Source organism: Trichosurus vulpecula, chromosome 3 (assembly GCF_011100635.1).
Source record: "Trichosurus vulpecula isolate mTriVul1 chromosome 3, mTriVul1.pri, whole genome shotgun sequence".
NCBI classification, from domain to species: Eukaryota; Metazoa; Chordata; class Mammalia; order Diprotodontia; family Phalangeridae; genus Trichosurus; species Trichosurus vulpecula.
The window spans coordinates 233,057,152-233,077,856 of NC_050575.1; the positions used below are offsets into that span (position 1 = coordinate 233,057,152).

At 36.1% G+C, this 20,705-nt stretch overlaps 1 protein-coding gene across 5 annotated transcripts in view; it reads left to right on the forward strand.

The window, feature by feature from the left end:
• KIDINS220 (kinase D interacting substrate 220) overlaps positions 1–20,705 on the forward strand; it is a 169,062-nt gene that overhangs the window by 31,051 nt on the left and 117,306 nt on the right. For all 5 annotated transcript variants that reach the window (XM_036748326.1, XM_036748325.1, XM_036748322.1 and 2 more), the window contains exons 6-13: positions 195–296; positions 2,169–2,267; positions 4,445–4,642; positions 9,768–9,866; positions 16,260–16,358; positions 17,094–17,192; positions 19,059–19,236; positions 19,835–19,999. In XM_036748326.1, the coding sequence (XP_036604221.1) occupies positions 195–296; positions 2,169–2,267; positions 4,445–4,642; positions 9,768–9,866; positions 16,260–16,358; positions 17,094–17,192; positions 19,059–19,236; positions 19,835–19,999 (1,039 nt within the window). The remainder of the gene's footprint in view (positions 1–194; positions 297–2,168; positions 2,268–4,444; positions 4,643–9,767; positions 9,867–16,259; positions 16,359–17,093; positions 17,193–19,058; positions 19,237–19,834; positions 20,000–20,705) is intronic.

Genomic DNA, 20,705 nt, shown 5'->3' on the forward strand with positions numbered 1-20,705 from the left:
GTTTGTAGGGGATATGCAGTATGTAGATTTCACCTGCTTTTTTGACATTTATTTTGAGTATTTTTGATAATTTCTTACTAGTTATATAAATATTTGTTAAGTATAAATGTAAGACCATTAATATACAAAATATATAACCACAAAAAGATGGACTTCTTATACCTAAGATTTTTTTTATGTTTTCAATATTTCAGCAATATAACGTATATCCAATCATTTGGGCTGCTGGGCGAGGCCATGCAGATATTGTATATCTGTTACTGAAAAATGGAGCTAAAGTCAATTGTACTGATAAGGTAGGTTTATTTAAAGCCTGCTCATAGTCAGTTTAGAGTTGATATTATGCCCCTCTTGGTATATCCAAGAACTGAGAGATACCCTGTGCAAGAACAGGCTTTGCTGGAGGAACTTTGTTTTTAATGCTAATGAACTTCTGGTTGACAGCTCTTAGGGAAAAATCAGTTAAAAAAATAGAACATAATGCCTTCTTGCAGAACACAGTGGGATCTTGTATTGTCTTTGTCTTTCAGTCAGTTGTTTAATTGTAAAAATGTGTTCTGCTATAAAATGTTATTTGCAAAAAATTGCCTGTTCCTCTCATACCTTCAGCAAGGATGCTCTTGATGTATATGTAGGCAATTCTTATCAAAACCTTTAGAGCATTAAAAAGAGGCATGTATTGTAGCTATTAATAGTCTTCATTACCTTTAGGTAATAATATTCTGAAACTTTTTTCAGGCCTTTAGTAAACTTTCTCTCTCAAATACCTAGAATATCAGTCCTTAATGCCCTCAAAACTGTCATCTCCAGCATGGATCTCTTCCATGTGTATATACTTATCTAGTCAAAGTGTTCTTTCTATTTTTGTTTTCTTCAGTACCATTTCTATTTCCTCAAGTCAAAATGTGGTGCCTCTACTCTGACTTAGAGAAAAGATATCATTGTATACTTTTTTGAAATTTCTTTTCCATTCATTATCTCTTAGTTGACTTTTCCTTAGGTTTATTATTCTTTACAAGCTTCAGCTAATTTTAGGCTCCTTCTTCTTATCTTATCTGCTTATCTTCTAGGTGCTATTGTTAGAAGGGCTTCCTAGTCTTTTGTATTCGGTATATACTCTCTTGACTTTTTGAAGTCAGGTAGTTAGGTAGGGTGCTTCTCAGGTAGCCAAATCTGTGTCTGTTTAGTCCTTTTTATTTTTCATTGGACTCATTTGTAATTCTATTTTTAAAATCTTGTTCTTGTGAGCTTCTCATTCTTTTTGCTTAAGTGTCCCTTTTAGAATATTGGTCTGTGGGATTGATTATGCCTGTCTTTTCTGTGAAGTTTTTGAATATATTTGAGCAACAGTAAGTAGGCTAGGTATGCAAAGTTTGTGTAAAAGAGTAGGGGGAAGTAAGATTGAATAAGTAGCTGGTGGTGAGGTTGTAGAAGATTTTGAATACTAGTTCTAAATCTTTGATTCTGCAATCCTATGAAGAGAAGCAAAATAGGTCACTGGAGAATGGTAGTAGAGTTAAGGGCAGGTTTTTTCTCTTAGGATGAGGAAACTTAAGCATACTTATACTCAGAAGAGAAAGAATCTCTAGAACCAGGGAGACTAAAGGTGTAACAAAAATGGTTTAATTAATGGAGCAAGGCCCTAAAGGAATCAGAAGGGGATGAGGATCAAGAACATTGTGAAGTAGGAGTTAGCTTTAATAAGGAGGTCAATCTTATACTCTGATGCAGGAGGCAGAGGAAAAGAATTTAATTAAAAGATGGAAATATTAAGGTTTTGGTAAATGGAGTTAGGTGGGACAGTGAAGGATCTTGTACTATACAGTCCTGGCCCTCCCATTAGAGCAGGAGGCAAGTTTATCTGCTGAGAGTGAGGAAGGCAGAGGTGGGGTTGGAAGCTTGAGGAATGTGAAAAAAAAATTAGGAAATACAGTGGACAAAAAGATACAGAGTCCATAAAGAATGAATAAAAGATTTACCAAATAGTAATAAAGGCCTAATTGAAACATGAATTTGTATGATTAAAGTGATAAAGTTCTAAGATTGACATAACTAGTATAGTTACATAAATCATTTCAAAGTATGATTTTAGTCAAATTGAATGTGAATCTTTTTTCATGACATATACTTAATATATACATGTTAATAACTTTAAATTTGTCTTACAGTATGGAACTACCCCCTTAGTTTGGGCTGCACGTAAGGGCCATTTGGAATGTGTTAAGCACTTATTGAATATGGGAGCAGATGTCGATCAAGAAGGAGCTGTAAGTTATGTGTGTTTTTGTGTGCTTGTGTGTATGTGTGTGTGTGTGTGTGTGTATGTGTATATATATGGGTTAAAACTGGAAGAGCCATAAGACTTCGTATTTTTTATTTATCCAAGGAGAAAGATGATTAAATTTTAGGCAGTAAAAATAAATATCTCTGCATATATATATAATATATATACGTTATATATATATACACACACACACATATATATATATATACACATATATATGAAGTTGTTTTCCACATTTAGATAAAATTAACATGGAGAAAATTTTTCCTTTAAAGTAGTCGCGTAGTAGATTACTTACATGTTGTGTTTTTAAATTTTTGCATTTAGGAATTTAATGGTAACATGAATATTTTTGTGGGTTTGTTAATTTTAGTAAATGGCAAAACTTAAAATTTCTAAGTAAAGTGGAAAAATAATTCAAATTATTTTCAGATCCATAGTTTTAAAGATTATTTGTATACTACATTAAAAGACTTTCTCAAACATTTGTAAATGAATATTATTTTTATACTTGGTAGCATATAGCTTATATTGCCTTTTGAGCAAACAGATTAAAACTGGCATAGAATCAAAGGTGAAACTTTTTACATTGTTAAGCATATCAACATATGTCTTTTGATCATCTATTAGTGACAAATTTTATGCTACATAATACTGTGAGATACTGAGGAGGAACCTAAGATTATTTTCCCTTGGAGAGTTTTAATTGGGGCATATGCTTCACGAACAGTATAAAATAGCATATAATGAAATGCTAAAAATGTGTGTTAATGGGTAAGGTGTAGGTATAGTGTTAAAAGAATTTACAGAAAAGATTACCACTATTTTTTATTTCCACAAGACTACAGTAAGGATAATTCGCTGCCTGATTTTTTTAACCAATGTTAGCTTCTTGAAAGCTAGCTTTCTACCTACCCCAAATGAAGATAAAATTTTCTGAGAAATATAACATGATTTTAGCCAATGGCAGTAACCACCGGTTTGCATAAGCCTTTTACTACTTAATTCAGTAAACATTTATCAGACGCTCAGTTTTTAAATGTTACTCTTGGTCTCTGACAATACATAGTTGGATATGGTAGACTTTGTTGGATGAATAAATTGACATATTGCATAACTATTGACAGTATTCTTTAGTTATTAACTGCTGAAGTGGAAGTTACAAGACAGTGTGATTTTTAAATTGAAGAACATTATGGATGTTATTGAATTGGTTCAACCCTCAGTTCATATTATATTAATTGGTTCTTGAAACTTAAGATCTGGATAATTATATTAACAACTCATTTTTCTAAATGATACAGGTTTATAAAATGCTTTCTACACAACCTTAAGAGGTAGAATCCAAAGAATCATAGGATTCAGACCTGAGTTCAGATTTGACCTTAAGAGACTGAATGACTTTTCCTAAGGTCATAGTCCAGAGAGACCACAAATTGTCATATGGAAATTGTTTAATTTGAGGGAGAGAAATATCCCTAGAGAGTGTATTATGCCTCTTCTTTTTAAGAGTAAAATCTTAATACAAAGTGAATTCCTTGTAGAAAAATAGGTGTTTGGGAGGGACGGTCACTCTTTTAGAGTACAAAATAGTGTATTGTCATGACTTGAAAGAGAGCCCCCCCCCCCTTTCAGAAAAAGAAGAATTGCTGAGACATACTGGCAAATACAGTTTTTAAACTACCATGAAAGATAAAATGTATCGTATTTCTTGATGTTGGCTTATCATTGTTACCATATTGATATTTTTGCTGTTTAGTTAGAGCATATTGTCACGTCTTGATTTGTGTATGGTAGACTTTGATTTAACGAAACAGGTAGTTTTGATTGTTGTTTAAAACTTGATTGTGTTATAAGAGAGCAAGTTGCTTTTTATATATTAACTCTTGAAACACATGGCTGTGAAGAGGTAATGAACCCAATAATGAATTAAACAACTGAGCATTTTATTTCTTCATCATTACTAGATAAATTGCGACACTTATGTCAGTGAGATCACAAAGCCGTTGACATATCACTAGTATTTCTTTGGTTTATTATTTCCTTGAGCGTTTTAGGACCAAAGGACTTTTATCAAGTATATCAGATTTTTAAGAGTGACAGTCTTAAAAATATAATTGATCTTCTTCAGTATGCACTAATCTTTTTTTTTAATTACAGAATTCAATGACTGCACTTATTGTGGCAGTAAAGGGTGGCTACACACAGTCAGTAAAGGAAATTTTGAAAAGGAATCCAAATGTGAATTTAACAGATAAAGATGGAAATACAGCTTTGATGATTGCATCAAAGGAGGGACACACTGAAATTGTACAGGATTTACTTGATGCTGGAACATATGTGAATATTCCTGATAGGGTGAGTGATGGGTCATGAAAATTTCCTTCCAAAGAGGAATAACTACATTAACCAATGAAATTGATTAGAAAATGTCGTATATACTTGTATTACATATTCCTCAGATGCTTAGTGTATATTTTTTGCCATTAGTTAACAAATTTCTTTTAATTCATTTCAATTCACCAAGAATCTATTAAGATTCTGTTATATGCTAAGCACTGTATTAGGTGCTGAGGATATAAAGACAAAAAAGAGCCAGTCCCTTTCTTTGAGGAGCTCACATTTTACTGAAAGGAACAGCATGTATACAGAAAATACAACATGTTTTTTTCAGTATAGGGAGCTCCTAGGAAGAAATGCCTTTTTTTTAAAGTACAGATGAGGAAATTATGGTCTTACAGAGGGGCCTAGGTGCACTGAGAGTTTGGGTGACATGCCCTGAACCAGAGTGGGTTTGTATGTGTCTAATGGATCTTCCTGATTCTAAAGTGAGCTATCTACTACCATGATACCTCTCTTTAAATGCAGTGTTTATACATAGTCATTTAAAAATACACTTTGAAATCAGCATTATTAAAAACTAATCAGTTTATGACAAAATTTTGTGGTTTTGTTATTTGAAGGACATCACATAATATTAATATATAATTACCCTTACTTTTCTTGCTCACTCTACATTATCACAGACAACAGCAATTTAATATTGATTGCTGTCAATCTAATAGTTTATTTTAATCATCCTAAGTAGGAGTACTTAAAAGTGTATTTAAAAGACTAATCATTAAAAGGTTAGAATAAAGGTAACATAAAAACAAAATGTCTCATTTTTTCAAGTTTAATAAGTACATTTTCCACTTCTAGGCCCCTGATGAAACTAGTTGCCTTCAATTCAACCATCAGATTATCAATACCTTATGTTCCACACTTGTAGTTGCATGTTTTCTTTCTTTTTTGGGTGGGGGACAGTTTTGAGTTTTTGTTTTTAAAGTGAAGTCTGTATGTTATCATCAAGTGCCCAGGTTTGGTGGGGGAGGGGGGGATGTCACTAATCCAAAGGCTCCTGCCCACAGCAAGTACTCCTTTCTCCATTAGCTTTGTTACCTTTGAACAGTTGAAGTGAGTGGAGGTACCAGGTCTCCTACCTAATACTCTGTGTGGGAGAATGGGCTTTCATTCTTGACCCCTCATTATTTTAGAGGCCTCCCCTACCCCTCTGAAATAACCTACTGCTGCTTGTGGAGGAAATATTACCTCTTCCTTGGTTCCCTTAACCATTCTGGGAAAACAATGTCTCAACCTTCTGTTACCACTGAGTGCCACAGGACCAGATTTGGAGGCATTTTCACCCAAGATCTTACTTCCTTGTGTGGAGGGACTACTTTCCCCTGTCCTACTTTACCAAACTCTAATGTAAGTAACAGTGTTTCACTTCTCTCCTAACCATCTCATGCCCAGACTTCAGATCTAGAATCAGGTACCAAATACCAGAATCAAATACCAAACTAGCCAAAAGCCAAGTGCATATCATTGTTCTGGATATCTTTTGGGTGTGTATTATCCTCAGTGCCTTGAGAGGAAGGAAAGAAACTGGAGTCATTTTTGAGCATAATTGGTCCTTGGGGACCTGGTCTTTTGAGGTCTTTACTGATCCAGACACTAAACCTGATATCTTTTCCTAATTAAATTCCTTTTTTTCTGTAATTGGAGAGAGAAGATGCCACCTTTTGACTCTGATGCCAGCTTCTTTCAACTAAGGATCTTCACTTGATACTTGCCCCACTCCACCTCACCCCCCACAATCTCCCTGCTTTTAGTGTTGCCAGCTTCTAATGAAAATGCTTTTCTGATCACTCCTTGCTTTTTCATCTCCATCCACTTCAGTTTTTAGTGACTTCATTCTTTGCCCTCCTAACCTTCCCTTCTATTATGTATACCTTATGTAATCCTGGTACCATCATTTAAAAACTCTCCTTCATCCTAAATTTCTTACTTTCACATTGTTCCTAATTTCTGGCATTAATGGATATTTGGGTCTCTCTAGGAAAGAATGTATCTTGTTCTCCTGCTACAGTATGGGGCATTCCTTCTTAAGCCCCTGACACATTGGGCCAGGAGAAAGCACAGATATACTTTTTCCTTGTTGCCACTTCTAGGCCATGCATTTGTATGGCCTTTAGCAACTTTCCTTATTTTTAAGGTTTCACTTCCTATGCCTCTGACTACTAGTAAAGACTTTTGTTGAAGTCTGTCAGCTTCCAGATCTTTCTTTTTTCTCAAGGAGTTTCTCAGATACTAGTCTGGCTTATAGTTTTCTCCTCTACTCTAAAGCTTACCCTCTTTCTGAGGGTATTTCAGTATACACATTATTCATGTCACCTTGAACACCATTCTTATGACTTAGATTTTCCCACATTCTAGGTTATACCATCGCCTCTTCCTAGGTCATCTTGATTCTGAAATTCTTCTCTCTGAACCCAACTTACTTTTCGGTCGCCTCCTCAGCTTCCCTTCTCTCAAACGTTCTGACCGCACCATCCAAGCCCTCTACCCTTTCCTCTTTTCCCAGTCTGTCCGCCTTGATCTGATGTAACTTTCTTCTTTTCATAGTCAGCATCTCATTGCTGACATTTTTGCCTCCCCCAGTATCCCACATTCATTTGCCTTTACCACTCAGAGCTCTACCCTGGGCTATTCTTACCATTCTCTTTTCTCTGTTTCTCCTTGCAGTCTAGTGAAGCCTACAGACCCCTTTGTTTAAATGCTTGAAATAAGATAAATAGGATTACAAAGGAAACTAATTTTGTTGAAATAAAGTTATCAAAATATTTTTAAAAACTCAGGTTCATGGATGCTGGATTAAGAACTCCTATACTGTCATGTTGAACATTGTTGAAAAAAGTCACCACGTAACTCTACTAACTAGGTCCATTATGAAGTTCAATTACCTTATTTCAGATGGGCCCTTATTGCTGCATGGCAGTCTTTTAATTTTTTTTCCTGATTGACTCCTCGTAACACACCCCACAGTAGCTGTAATAAGCTTTCTCTTCTGTCCTCAGGCCCCTCCATACTATCCCTACCTCCTCCCTTAAAGTAGAGGACCTCTTCTTCTACTGGGAAAAGAGTCAAAATGGACATAATTTCTCTTTTCTCTTCTTGCAAACCTTAAAACACCTCTACATCATTCCTCATTCTTCTTTTCCTGTGGTCTTTTATGTGAAGAGGTAGGGGGTCCTTCTTCCCAAAGTTAATCCTTCTTGTGCCTTTGGTATTGTCCTGTTCTATTTCTTTTGGCCATTTTCTTTCTTTAATCTTAAATTTTTCATTGTTTACTGATTCTTTCCTTGTGGCTTGCTTTTGGGGATAGCATACTACAGTCGGGAAGACTTGTGTTTGAATACCAGTGCAGATACAGTTTCCTCATCTGTTAAAAAAAAGGTGGGGAGAATAATAATAATAGCACCTTCCACATAGGGTCATAATGATAAGCATATGAAATAGTGTATGTGATATACTTTGTAAACCTTAAAAACTATATAAATGTGAGCTACTGTGTTATGACACCATGCATATACCTCTTCTGTCCTTCTAAAAACACGTTCAACTTTGCTTCAAGCCATCACCCCATGATAATTCTACTTTTACAATTAGATTACTAGAAAAGAGCCATCAGCAGCTATTGCTTCCATTTCTTCACTTCTGCTTACTTTTCTACCTCTGTAGTCTAGTTTCTAACCCTGCTGCTAAACTGAAACCCCTCTCAAGGATTGCCAGTGATAGCTTAATAGCTATTAAGCTATATAATGTGTGTTTCCCTCCCCTTGGGTCTCAACGTATTTTTCCTCTCTTCAACTTACTTTCAAGCTGCTCTATAATACAATTAAGATTAAGATTCCCTAGTCCAGGGGTGGGGAACCTGTGGCCTCAAGGTCACATGTGGCCTTCCATGTCCTTGGGTGTGGCCTTTTGACTGAGTCCCAAATTTTATAGAGCGAATCCTTTTATTAAGTTTGCCTCTATTCTCTTCTAGGTATTACAAATATATTGTTATAAGGACTAAGGCCAGCTGACTCTGTCAACTAGGTCTTATTTGGCATTAAACTGTTTATCACCATGATTCCAAATCTTCATGGGATCTCAATGCACAGTTCTTTCAGCATTGAGTCAACATTGCCCTGAAATCACTGCTATCCAGATTCATACAGAACTCATTTATAAATCAGAAAATTAATTTATTAATTTTCAGTATGAGATGTTTCTGTCACAAAACCCAAATACTTATTTCTCTTCAGCATATTTATTCCCTTCTTAGCCCCAGAATAGTTGGGATGTTAATGATCAGAAATTACATTTTGAAAATAGTCATAGGGGCAAAAGGGAGTCATATAATCATATGACTATATATGACCATATATAACCATATAGGGAGTATTTTCATCAGCCTTTTCATTGGCCTTCTAAGAAGTTACCTTTCTATACTGTATGATTGTAGAGGAGGTAAGGGAATAAGCATTACCCCTTGAATGGGACTGAGACGTGCTGAAAGGGTACTATTGTCTAACTCCTTTTTCTGGATTTCGCAGTGACCATTACCTTTCTTTTTGCACTTATTGTGGAATCACTATTCCAGCATGTTTTTATCATGCTATAATTTCCAAATTTATGTTGTATGTACTGGCAGCTTTATCAGTAATGATAGTTTGCCTTTCTTTAATGTGCTCTGATGCTTCATTGTTGCATAAGCAATTACTCTAGTTTCAAAAGCTGTACTAGCAAGATACAAACTTTAGCATGTTCTTCCAAAGTGTGAAAGCTTGGGATGAGTGTCATTCTAGAAACAACCTTGTTAATGTTTAGAGAGGCTTGTAAGAAGGTTATCCACCAAACTTTTAATTACAGGATGTCACAAAACTGTCTCCTGAGACATAGAGGAATTGCAGTCTACATTGGCAGAGGTAGTACCTAGTCCCAGCAAACTTCTAAATCTTTTCAAGCCACCATCTTGGCTCCACCCCCATCTTCAAAATCTTTTGAAGTACTAAAGATACATGCTTTACTCCAAATCAGATTTTCAAGAAAATATATTTTATTAAATTTCAAATCTAAGTTTATCCTTTCTCATCATCAATTCATTTTTTTTCAGAGTGGGGACACTGTGCTAATTGGTGCTGTCAGGGGTAGTCATGTTGAAATTGTTCGAGCCCTTCTACAAAAATATGCTGACATAGATATTAGAGGACATGTAAGTACAACTACATTATTTTTAGTTGGAATATAAATGAGATGTTTTGGCAAACATCTACTATCTTAAAACCTAAAAACTTTTAACTTGTAAAACCTAGCAGGTTTTGTATATTTTTGTTATTCTAAAATTCCTTTGGAAAAAATCCTGTGAATCAGGGATGGGAGTAAGGACTGGTCTTGTAATTTCATTGTGATAGGGAATTCCCTCCTGAGGGAGTATTCTTTGCTGGTGTAGGTCTTCTCTGCAGTTTATAGAGAGTTTTCCATAGAACTGACTGACAGTTAAGCAACTTACTGAGAGTCACACAGCCAGCATGTGTCAGAGGCAGGCTTTGAACCCAGGTCTTTCTTGCTTTAACCCTAGCTTTCTATCTACTGCTCCATGCTATGTGAAGTAAGATTACTTTTCTTAGCCTGTAGGATTTTTTCTTAGGATAAAAAGTAGAATTTTATCAATTTCTACCCATTTTAATTTCTATGTTTTTCTCTCCTTATGCCTCTCCAAAACAGTTTTAATGAGCATCCATACTAAGAAAGAAAAAAGTAGAGCCTGTACACAAAATATGTATCTGAATGAGACTTATTGGAAGATACTCTTTATGGCTAAGGCTGAAAGACTGAAAATGCTGCAGAGTTTGAAATCTGAATCAGATCATCTTTGTTTGAGAGGAAGGTAGCAGCTGCAGAGATGGTTTGCAGCTTTCCCATTTGTTTGGAAAAGGTCCTATATCTGATATATGTCAGTGATATTTTACCAGGTACTTGGTTACCTGCGATTCTAACGCATTGACTGGTGGGGAAGTAAGGTGTTGTCTGTTACCATTTTGGAAGTTCTAAGCTTTGGGATCATTGAGAATTGTAATTTCAGTTTAACTGGGATGAAGGGCACAGAATTATAATACTCATTTCATTTCTCACTGCTAAGAGTTTATTAACAAGGGACTAAGAAGATCTATTATCTATGAATCAGGAATAGGAGTAAGGACTGGATTTGTAATTTCATTGTGATAGAGAATTCCCATCTGAGGGAGATATCCACAGGTGCTGTGGGAGAATATCTTCAGGATGTCTTCTCATATGAGAGGGTAAAGGCTCTTGGATAGAGTAGAGGGGAGGGCTTACAGTTTTCCTTTGATGCTTTATATGTGAATGCTATTTCAGATTCTGGAAAAAAAGGATACAGGGAAGTTTATGTAGTGGAGAAAAAAACTGACACACCAATGATTTTAATTTTAGAGGAAAAACTATCAATATATTAGTGAATAAATGTGTAAAAGCACCTGTATATTGTCTAAAAAGCAGTGTTAATTCATTTACATTCATCAAGGAAGATGGCACTTGCAGTCACAAAAATCCTAAATAGTGAATATTATATTAAGGGTTACAGCAGTGGAGCCAAGATGGAGGCTGGAAAGCAGGGACTTGGGTAAGCTCTCCCGCATATCCCTCCAAACACCTGTAAAAAATGGCTCTGAACGAATTCTAGAGCTGCAGAACACACAAAATAGCAGAGGGGAACAGGTCTCCAGCCCAGGAGAGCACAGTGCTGAGAGCGGAGGGCTGCCCAGCGTGGGCTGCGCTAGGACAGACCAGACCCTGCGTCAGCCAGCTGGAACAGGCCTGTGGGGCCATGAAACAGTGAGCTGTGGCAGTTATCAGACTTCTCAACCCACAAACGCCAAAGAACAGATTAGGGGAAAACTGTGGGATCGAGTTGAGAGCGGTCCAGCTGCCAACTCTGGGGGTGGAGGAAGTGGTGCAATGGTGGTCATAGCAGGAGCAGCAAGCTCCTTAGGCTGCTTCCAGAGTGTCAGCTGCTTCCTGAGTCCCTGGCTCACATGGTGGGAAGAATCTAACAGCGAATCAGAGTGGGAGTACAAGGACCACTCAGTGGGCACAAAGGCAGATTCTCTTGCTGTGCCCTTCTTGGATCTGCATTGTGGTCCTGGTTGGCAGTTCTTGGGGGAGGAGGAGCCTGGGGTGACTGTGGAGTAGAAGTAGCTCCGAAAACAGCAGTGCTTGGGACAAAGTACTCTCTACTCTACAAGCAGTCATACCCCAACTAAAAGCTCAAGGGTCAAGTAGTTGGCTGGCAACATGAGCAGGCAGTGAAAACGAACTCAGACTCAAACTTAAACTCTAGATTCCTTTTTTGGTGACAGAGAAGACCAAAACATACAGCCAGAAGAAGTCAACAAAGTCAAAGAGCCTACATCAAAAGCCTCCAAGAAAAACAAGAACTGGTCTCAGGCCATGGAAGAGCTCAAAAAGGATTTGGAAAAGCAAGTTAGAGAAGTAGAGGAAAAATTGGGAAGAGAAATGAGAAGGATGCGAGAAAACCATGAAAAACAAGTCAATGACTTGCTAAAGGAGACTCAAAAAAATACTGAAGAAAATAGCACCTTAATAAATAGACTAACTCAAATGGCAAAAGGGCTCCAAAAAGCCAATGAGGAGAAGAATGCCTTGAAAGGCAGTATTAGCCAAATGGAAAACGAGGTCCGAAAGACCACTGAAGAAAATACCACCTTAAAAATTAGATTGGAGCAAGTGGAAGCTAGTGACTTGATGAGAAATCAAGATATTATACAACAGAACCAAAGGAATGCAAAAATGGAACACAATGCGAAATATCTCATTGGAAAAAACCACTGACCTGGAGAATAGATCCAGGAGAGATAATTTAAAAATTATTGGACTACCTGAAAGCCATGATCAAAAAAAGAGCCTAGATATCATCTTTCAAGAAATTATCAAGGAAAGCTGTCCTGATATTCTAGAGCCACAGGGTAAAATAGAAATTGAAAGAATCTACTGATCACCTCTTGAAAAAGATCCCAAAAAAGAAAACTCCTAGGAATATTGTCACCAAATTCCAGAGTTTCCAGGTCAAGGAGAAAATACTGCAAGCAGCCAGAAAGAAACAATTTGAATATTGTTGAAACATAATCAGGATAACACAAGATCTAGCAGCTTCTACTTTTAAGGAATTGAAGGGCTTGGAATATGATATTCTGGAGGTCAAAAGAGCTAGGATTAAAACCAAGAATAACCTGCCCAGCAAAACTGAGTATCATACTCCAGGGCAAAATATGGATTTGCAATATAATAGAGGACTTCACGCTTTCTCAAGGAAAAGACCAGAGCTGAATAGAAAATTTGACTTTCAAATACAAGAACCAAGAGAAGTATGAAAAGGTAAACAAGAAAGAGAATTCATAAGGGACTTACTAAAGTTGAACTGTTTTGTTTACATTCCTATATGGAGGGATGATGTGTGTAATTGATGAGACCTTTCTCAGTATTAGCGGAGTTGAAGGGAATATAGACAGAGGGCACAGGATGAGTTGAATATGAACGGATGATATCTAAAAAAATGAAATAAATTTAAGGGGTGAGAGAGGAATATATTGAGAGAGGGAGAAAGGGAGAGATAGAATGGGGTAAATTATCTCACATGAAAGTGGCAAAAAAAAAGCAGTTCTGTTGGAAGGGAAGAGGGGGCAGGTGAGGGGGAATGAGTGAATCTTATTCTCATCGGATTCAACTTGAGGAGGGAATAACATACACAATCAATTGGGTATCTTCACAGGAAAGTAAGGGGAAGGAGATTAAAAAAGGGGGGGATGATAGAAGGGAGGTCAGGTAGGGGGAGGAGTTAAGCAAAAGCAAACACCTTTGAAAAGGGACAGGAATGTATTTATTCTAGCTATTCTTTTCACTAGTGTCACTGAACACACTTCCACAGCACTTGTTTTAAATTTTCATATTTAAGCTCCCATTTTCACCCCAATCCTTTCTCAATCAACAAGTGACTTTTCCTCCTACTCTGCTGAGAAAATTGAGGCCCTAATTTCTCATCACACATTAATACTGCTTTATATCCTCACTTACCATTTTCTCTACATGCAGAGAATAAGGTTGCCCTTCTCCTTGCTCATTCTAACCACTACAATTGTCCCTTTTCTATCTGTTTTAGGAGCTTGCTTCAGTGATCATTCAGTTTTTTATCTTTAGATTCTCCCTTTATCTAACTGCTTTTCTGTTGCCTGCAAACATGCTCATATATCCCCTATTCTTAGAAAACCTTTATGTGACCTTCCAAACTCTCAGGCTCTTGTCTTAAATCTTCCTTTCTTTTCCCTGCTTATTTCCCAGAGTACCCTGCACCCTAACCCTTTCTTATCACTCCTTATTAATTCTAACCCTTTACTGTCAAGCTTGTGAAGTTACCACTGTAATGCAACTACTCTCTCTAAGGTGACCAGAGACCTCTTAATCCAGCCAGTCGAGAAGCATTTATTAAAAGTTTACTATGGGGCAGCTAGATGGTGCAGTGAGTAGAGCACTAGCCCTGGAGTCAGGAGGACCTGAGTTCAAATCCAGCCTCAGACATGTGGCACACTTACTGGCTGTGTGACCTTGGGCAAGTCACTTAACCCAAATTGCCCTGCCTACTCCCCTCCGAAGAAAAAAAGTAAAAAAAAGTTTACTATGTAGTGTGTGTTGCGCTAAGGAATGAGGATACAAAGAAAAACAAAAACCCCAACCCTTTCCCCCCCAAAAGAACCCCAACCTAGTTCCTACCCTGAAGGAACAAACAGTTGAATGGGGGAGATAATATGAAAAATACAAGGTAATTACAGAGTAGGTAGAAAGTAATCTTAAAGAGGAAAGCACTAGCAACTGGAGGAACAGGACAGGCCTCTTACAGAAGGTGGCGTTTGAACCCAGCCTTGAAGGAAACCAGGCAAAGTTAAGTAGTAGAGATGGAACATTGTAGGCATGGGGGATAGGCAGTAGTACAAAGTCACAGAGATGCAAGATTAAACATTTTGTGTTAGGAACAGTAAGTAGACCAGTATGGCTGGAGGAAAGTGTTAGAAGACTAGAAAGGTAGGAAGGAGTCATTATGAGGAACTCTGATTGTAAAATGCAGAAATTTCTCTTTGATCCTGGAGGTAACAGGGAGCTCCTGGAGCTCATTCAGCAGGCTAGACTTATATTGTGTTGTGAAAAAAAATTTTGGCAGCACAATGGAAGGATTGGAGTGGAGAGAGACTTGATACTGGAAGAACAATTAAAAGATTATTCTGGTAGCTTAAGTGACAAGTGTTAAGGACCTAAGCCAGGGTTGTCATTCTGTGATGGGAGAGAAGGGGACATATACAAGTGGCATTGTGATGGTAGTAATGATAAGAATTGGCAGTGGATTGGCTATGTGGAGTGAGTTAAAATGGGAAGTGTCCTAAGTCTGGGTGAGTGGGAGAACAGTGTTGCCCTCAGCATTAGTAAGGAAGTTTAGAAGTAGGGAGGTTTGGGGGCAGAGAGATATTGAGTTGTCTTTCAGATATGTTGTGTTTGAGATGTCCAGTGTACATCCAATTTAGATGTCCAAGAGGCAGCCTTACATGTAGCTTAGCAGAAAGACTAGGGCTTTAGATATTTAAACCCTTTGGAGCTGATGATATCATCAAGTAAAATAGTGTTGAATAAAAAGAGAAAGGGTCTAGGCCTGAGCCTTGGATATCACCCACAGTTAGTGGGTGTGGTATGGATGAAGAACCAACAGAGGAGGCAATGAAGAAGTCTTCTGACAGATAGGAAAAGAACTACGAGACAGCATTGTCACAAAAACCTAGAGAGGAGAGGATCCAGCAAGAGCAGGTGGGTAGTAGACTCAAATTGCTGTAAGGTCAGGGAGTATCAGGATTGAGAATAGGCCATTAAATCAATTAGTAATCACTCAGTAAATGTTTATTAAGCACCTTCTATGTGCCTAGCACTGTGCTAATGCAGATTTGGCAATTAAGAGATTATTGGTAACTTTAGAGAGAGTTGCAGTTAAATAATGAGTTTAGAAACCAGCTTACAGAAGGTTTAGAAAGAGTGAGGAGAAGAGTTGTGGAGGCACTATTGACAAACTGTTTTTTTCAAGGAGTGTAGCCACCAAAGTGGGGAGAGATATAGGATGACAGTGAGTGGGATTAGGTAGATCTAGTGAGGGTTTTTTAAGGATGGGGCAGTTGTGGATGTGATTGTAGGCAGTAAAAAAGCAACTAGTAGACAAGGAGAGATTTAAGATGAGAAACAGTAGAGAAGGGAGTAGGGGCATTTTTCTGGAGAAGATGGGTTTGGATAGGCCAATACTTAGTAGCTGTGTGATGGTGGATAAATCACTTAATATCTGCCTAAGTTTTCTTGTCTGTAAAATGACAGCTTTGATACCTACCTTACAGGATTGTTGTTAGGCTCAAATAAAATGATGTATGCTATGCATACCTTAGAGCGAATAGTTATTATTTCTGCCATGAATGTTAATGATATTTTATATCACCACAATACCATTTTTATATTATATTTTGTATTAAAATATCTGATAATTTTATAGGATAATAAAACTGCTTTGTATTGGGCTGTTGAAAAAGGCAATGCAGCAATGGTGAGAGATATCCTGCAGTGCAATCCAGATACTGAAATATGCTCAAAGGTATGTGCTTAGCTTAATAAAAATTCAAATAAAACAGGAGTATTTAGTTCCCTTGGTCTCATCATATCATTAAAAAAAGTTCATTTTTTTGTAGATTTCTCTTTATAATTGAAAATCTTCAGGCAGGTACTATTCTAGTGAAGATAGTCCTAATTTATCCACAATAAATTATGGTTAACATCATGGGAGCAAGTGGTTAAGAGTTACACAGAATGAGAAGGTGTAGATGAGATTGGCATTATTAGAGGGAGGACCCCCATCAATATGGATATAGATATATTTGAATGTTGTAAAGTAACTTTGTGGAATGTATCCAGGCTCTTAAGATACATTTCTGGTTTGCAGTATTTTTCACATTTGCATTTTATTGTGTCTAGTTGCTAACTTAAAGTACATTTTAGCAATATTAATATAACAATATAGTATTATAATAATTACATTGTTATAATGTGTGATATATAATTTAATAATGATTATGTTGTATAAATAATTATAATATTAATGAATATAAAATTAATTTCAGACAGCTTAGGTAAAGAAAAACTTTTATTTTAAGGCAGATTTTTAACATGAGACCATCTTAAACTGAACTCTGTTAACCATATATAACTCCTTTATTTTTTAGGACTTGTAAATTCTTTAAATCCATAACACTAGTATAATTTGTTTTTTAAAATACCATTGTTAATTAAAAATTTTAGGTTAGTAAACATAAAAAAACATCTTTGTCCTTAGGATGGTGAAACACCCCTCATAAAGGCCACGAAGATGAGAAATATTGAAGTGGTTGAACTTCTGCTAGATAAAGGAGCTAAGGTGTCTGCTGTAGATAAGGTAAAAAAAGGGGAAAACCCCACAAACTTATACCAGTAATTTCTATGTAGAGGTAATATTTTGGATGGCAGTGCTTGGTCTGACCAGTTTTGTTCATTCAGGCTCAAGAGTGTTAAGGTCTGTTTTTGTGGAGAGAAGGGGTAGTTTGAGTAGTTACGTGTATGATTGCAAAATTGTATTGTCTTTTCCATTGGTATTAATATGTCATGTCAAAATAAGGGACTAGTGTGATAAAAAAAATCTGCTTAAATTTCTTTTTATATTAGTTATAATAGCCCATTGTAGGACAAACGTTTGAACCCTTTCCAACTTAGTGTATATATGTATTACGTATAAACCCTGTGCTTTAGATGTTATTTCTGGTTCTTTTTGGTCTGTTTTTTGAGAAATCTGTCAGTGAAAGGAAGGAAAGTTTTGAGAGTAGCTGAAGAGAAGCAAGAAAAAATTTTTAAATGATAGGAGAGACTTAAATATATTTGTAGGGAAAGCAAAAGAAAGAAAACTATCTTACAACAGAGAAAGGGATTATTTGAAGGAGTAAGGTTCTAAAGAAAATTAGAAAAGATGAAAACCAGTAAACAGATGGAAAGAAAACATCTTTCTCTTAAAAAGGAGGGAAAGATTAAAGTAGATAAAATTAGTGATGTTATTGAATGGATAGGGGAGGGTATGGTGATAGATGGAATGGGAAGAAGAGTACAAAGAGCATTTGCCAGATAATTTCAATAAAATAGGAGATGCATTCCTCTAGTGATGATGAGAGATGTGGGTTAGAATCATTCATTTGAGAAATACTGAAAAAGTTTGAAAGAGCTGATGTGTGACTGAATTAAGAGATAATTTAAAGGATTTCCAAAAAGCAATTGAAGCCTTTTTAAGGTTAGATAACATTAATCTGTAGCAGATCTAGTTAACATATTTTCTAGACTTTGTAACAGCATTGCTAGATTTCCCAGGAATGGAATTAGGAAAAAAAAAACAGAATTGGAATGCGACAAGTTGGTAATTGGCATAGAAAGCATAATAATCACAGAAAATGAAATTAAACACACCATAAAAGAAATAATAAAAAAAAGAAATTCTGTTGTGGACAGATTTAGAGGAGGATCTAACCAAATATTTAAAGATAAATTAATTCCCATGACACCTGGCTCATTCTTACTGACAAGAAAATTACTCAACAAAATATCTTTTATGAGACAGATATGTTCCTAATACCTAAACCAGGCAGGGCCAAGCAGAGAAAGAGAGATGTTGAACATCACTAATAGATACTGATACAACAATTTTAAATAAAATTGTAGTGAAAACACTGCACCAGAATAGTAAAAAATATTTCTTTATGACCAGGTTAGAATTATCCAGGAATTCACAAATAATTGTAGTAATGAAGACTTGGAAAGAAAGTGGAGTCTCTTTGATTAGGGAGAGGTCAAAAAAATTGTTTCGTATCAGTGTAATGCAATATAAGAAGCAATAAATATGGGGAATTCAGAAAAACACAGGAAGACATATCAACTGATGTAGCACAATGTAAGCAGACCCAAGGAGACAAACTAAATAATGACTAAAACAATGTAAATGGAAAGAAAAAAAGTAATAATAAAGTCTCCACAGTCCCAAAGACTCTACTTGGCCCTAGTTGGATTTTTTTCACTGCTTCTGTTTTTTGTTACCAGGAACAGTTCTGATATTCTAGATGGGCATGAGATTAAAGGGGAGATTGTGACTTAGAATAGTTAAGTGTCGATGAAAAGGGTAATGATACTTTTAACTAATTCAGGCTGTTTCTCATTTAGTTTGAATTTGTGAGGTTTGATTGTGTATAAATATATGAAAACCCAAATATTTGTCATGATTTTATAGAAAGGAGATACTCCTCTCCATATTGCCATTCGTGGCAGAAGCCGGAAGTTAGCAGAACTCCTTTTAAGAAATCCAAAAGATGGACGACTGCTTTATAGGCCAAACAAAGCAGGAGAGACACCATACAACATTGACTGTAGCCATCAGAAAAGTATTTTAACTCAAATATTTGGAGCCAGTAAGTATTGTTTTATGTCTGAGTGAGTTTATTTTTCTTTAACGAAATACACTTCCTTTATGAAAGTATAAAGTAATCAAATATTTCAAGGAATGTGTTTGTGTGTGTGTGTGAGTATATGCATTCATTGATTTAATTGACCTGTCTACCTCTATCATATCTATGGAACAAGAGTTCCTGAACTACTTTTACATTGTCACATACTTGAAATAGATATTCTGTGAAATATCAAATATGCAAGGTTTTAATGTGGGAAAAGATGAACATTATAAAGTAAGTGTTCATATGTGGCCTTTAAAATATATTAGGGAAGCTTTAAACACAATTTATGAATATTTGTGATAGATCCAGAAAACAATTTGAGGCACAAAGGTTCTAAAAGCCTTTCCATTTGTTTTTTTATTTTGGTATACATTTATTTAGATTTAATTTTTAATATTTTTGAAGGCTGTTTACGTCATCTCTTTATTTGAAAGGTAATTTTTTTGTTTTCCTTGATTATATGAATCCAAAGAAAGTAATACTATTTCATATTACTTTCAAATGATACGAATAAAATCATCTTTTAATACAATTGTGTGATATTTTTAATTTACAGGACACTTATCTCCTACTGATGCTGATGGAGACATGCTCGGTTATGACTTGTATAGCAGTGCTCTGGCTGATATTCTTAGTGAACCAACCATGCAACCCCCGATTTGTGTGGGATTGTATGCCCAGTGGGGAAGTGGGAAATCTTTTTTGCTCAAGAAATTAGAAGGTAAAGTGATTGAACTAATTTTTATATGTATATATCTAAAGAGCACATTTCTAAGAATTTCTTATGTAGTAAGTTTTTAGATTATCATTAAAAATATTTTTAAAGAAAAGAATTTTATGTAAGATTTTGTAAAGCATGATATAATCCCTGTTGTGGCACCTCAAGCTCTGGCCTTACCTGGATGAAGTTCAGTTTCTAGGGGCTGGCCTCAAATCATATCTCCTGAGAGTGCTTTTTTTTTTTTTGGCCTTTTTTGTATCTCCAGTATTTAGTGCTGTGTGTCTGTCAATAATAAGTGCTTAATAAATGTTAATTGACTGACTGCCTTTGGCTTATTTTGTCCCCACCTAGAGTTCATTTTGAAACCTCAAAATACAGCTTGTGTCTAGGTCTTCACCAACTAGTGTGGTTAAAAGGATCTTAACTTGTGTGCAACCGTGCAAGACAACAAAGCATAGTAGGCACAAGACAGCTTTTTTTTTACTTCACAGAAAATGTAAAAGCACGTAAGAGATTCACAGTGGCCTGGAAATTGTCAGTAAAATTATTTTTCCCTTTCCATTATTTCTTTTCACCCTGGGGACTTTTATAGGCCTTTCGCCTTACAGTACTACCTGAAAGGGTTTACTCTCCTTAGGAGAGAAATGCATTTGGAATTGTAATAGAGTCACCCCAACATTCTGGTGGCCCTTGCATTTTACCTTAA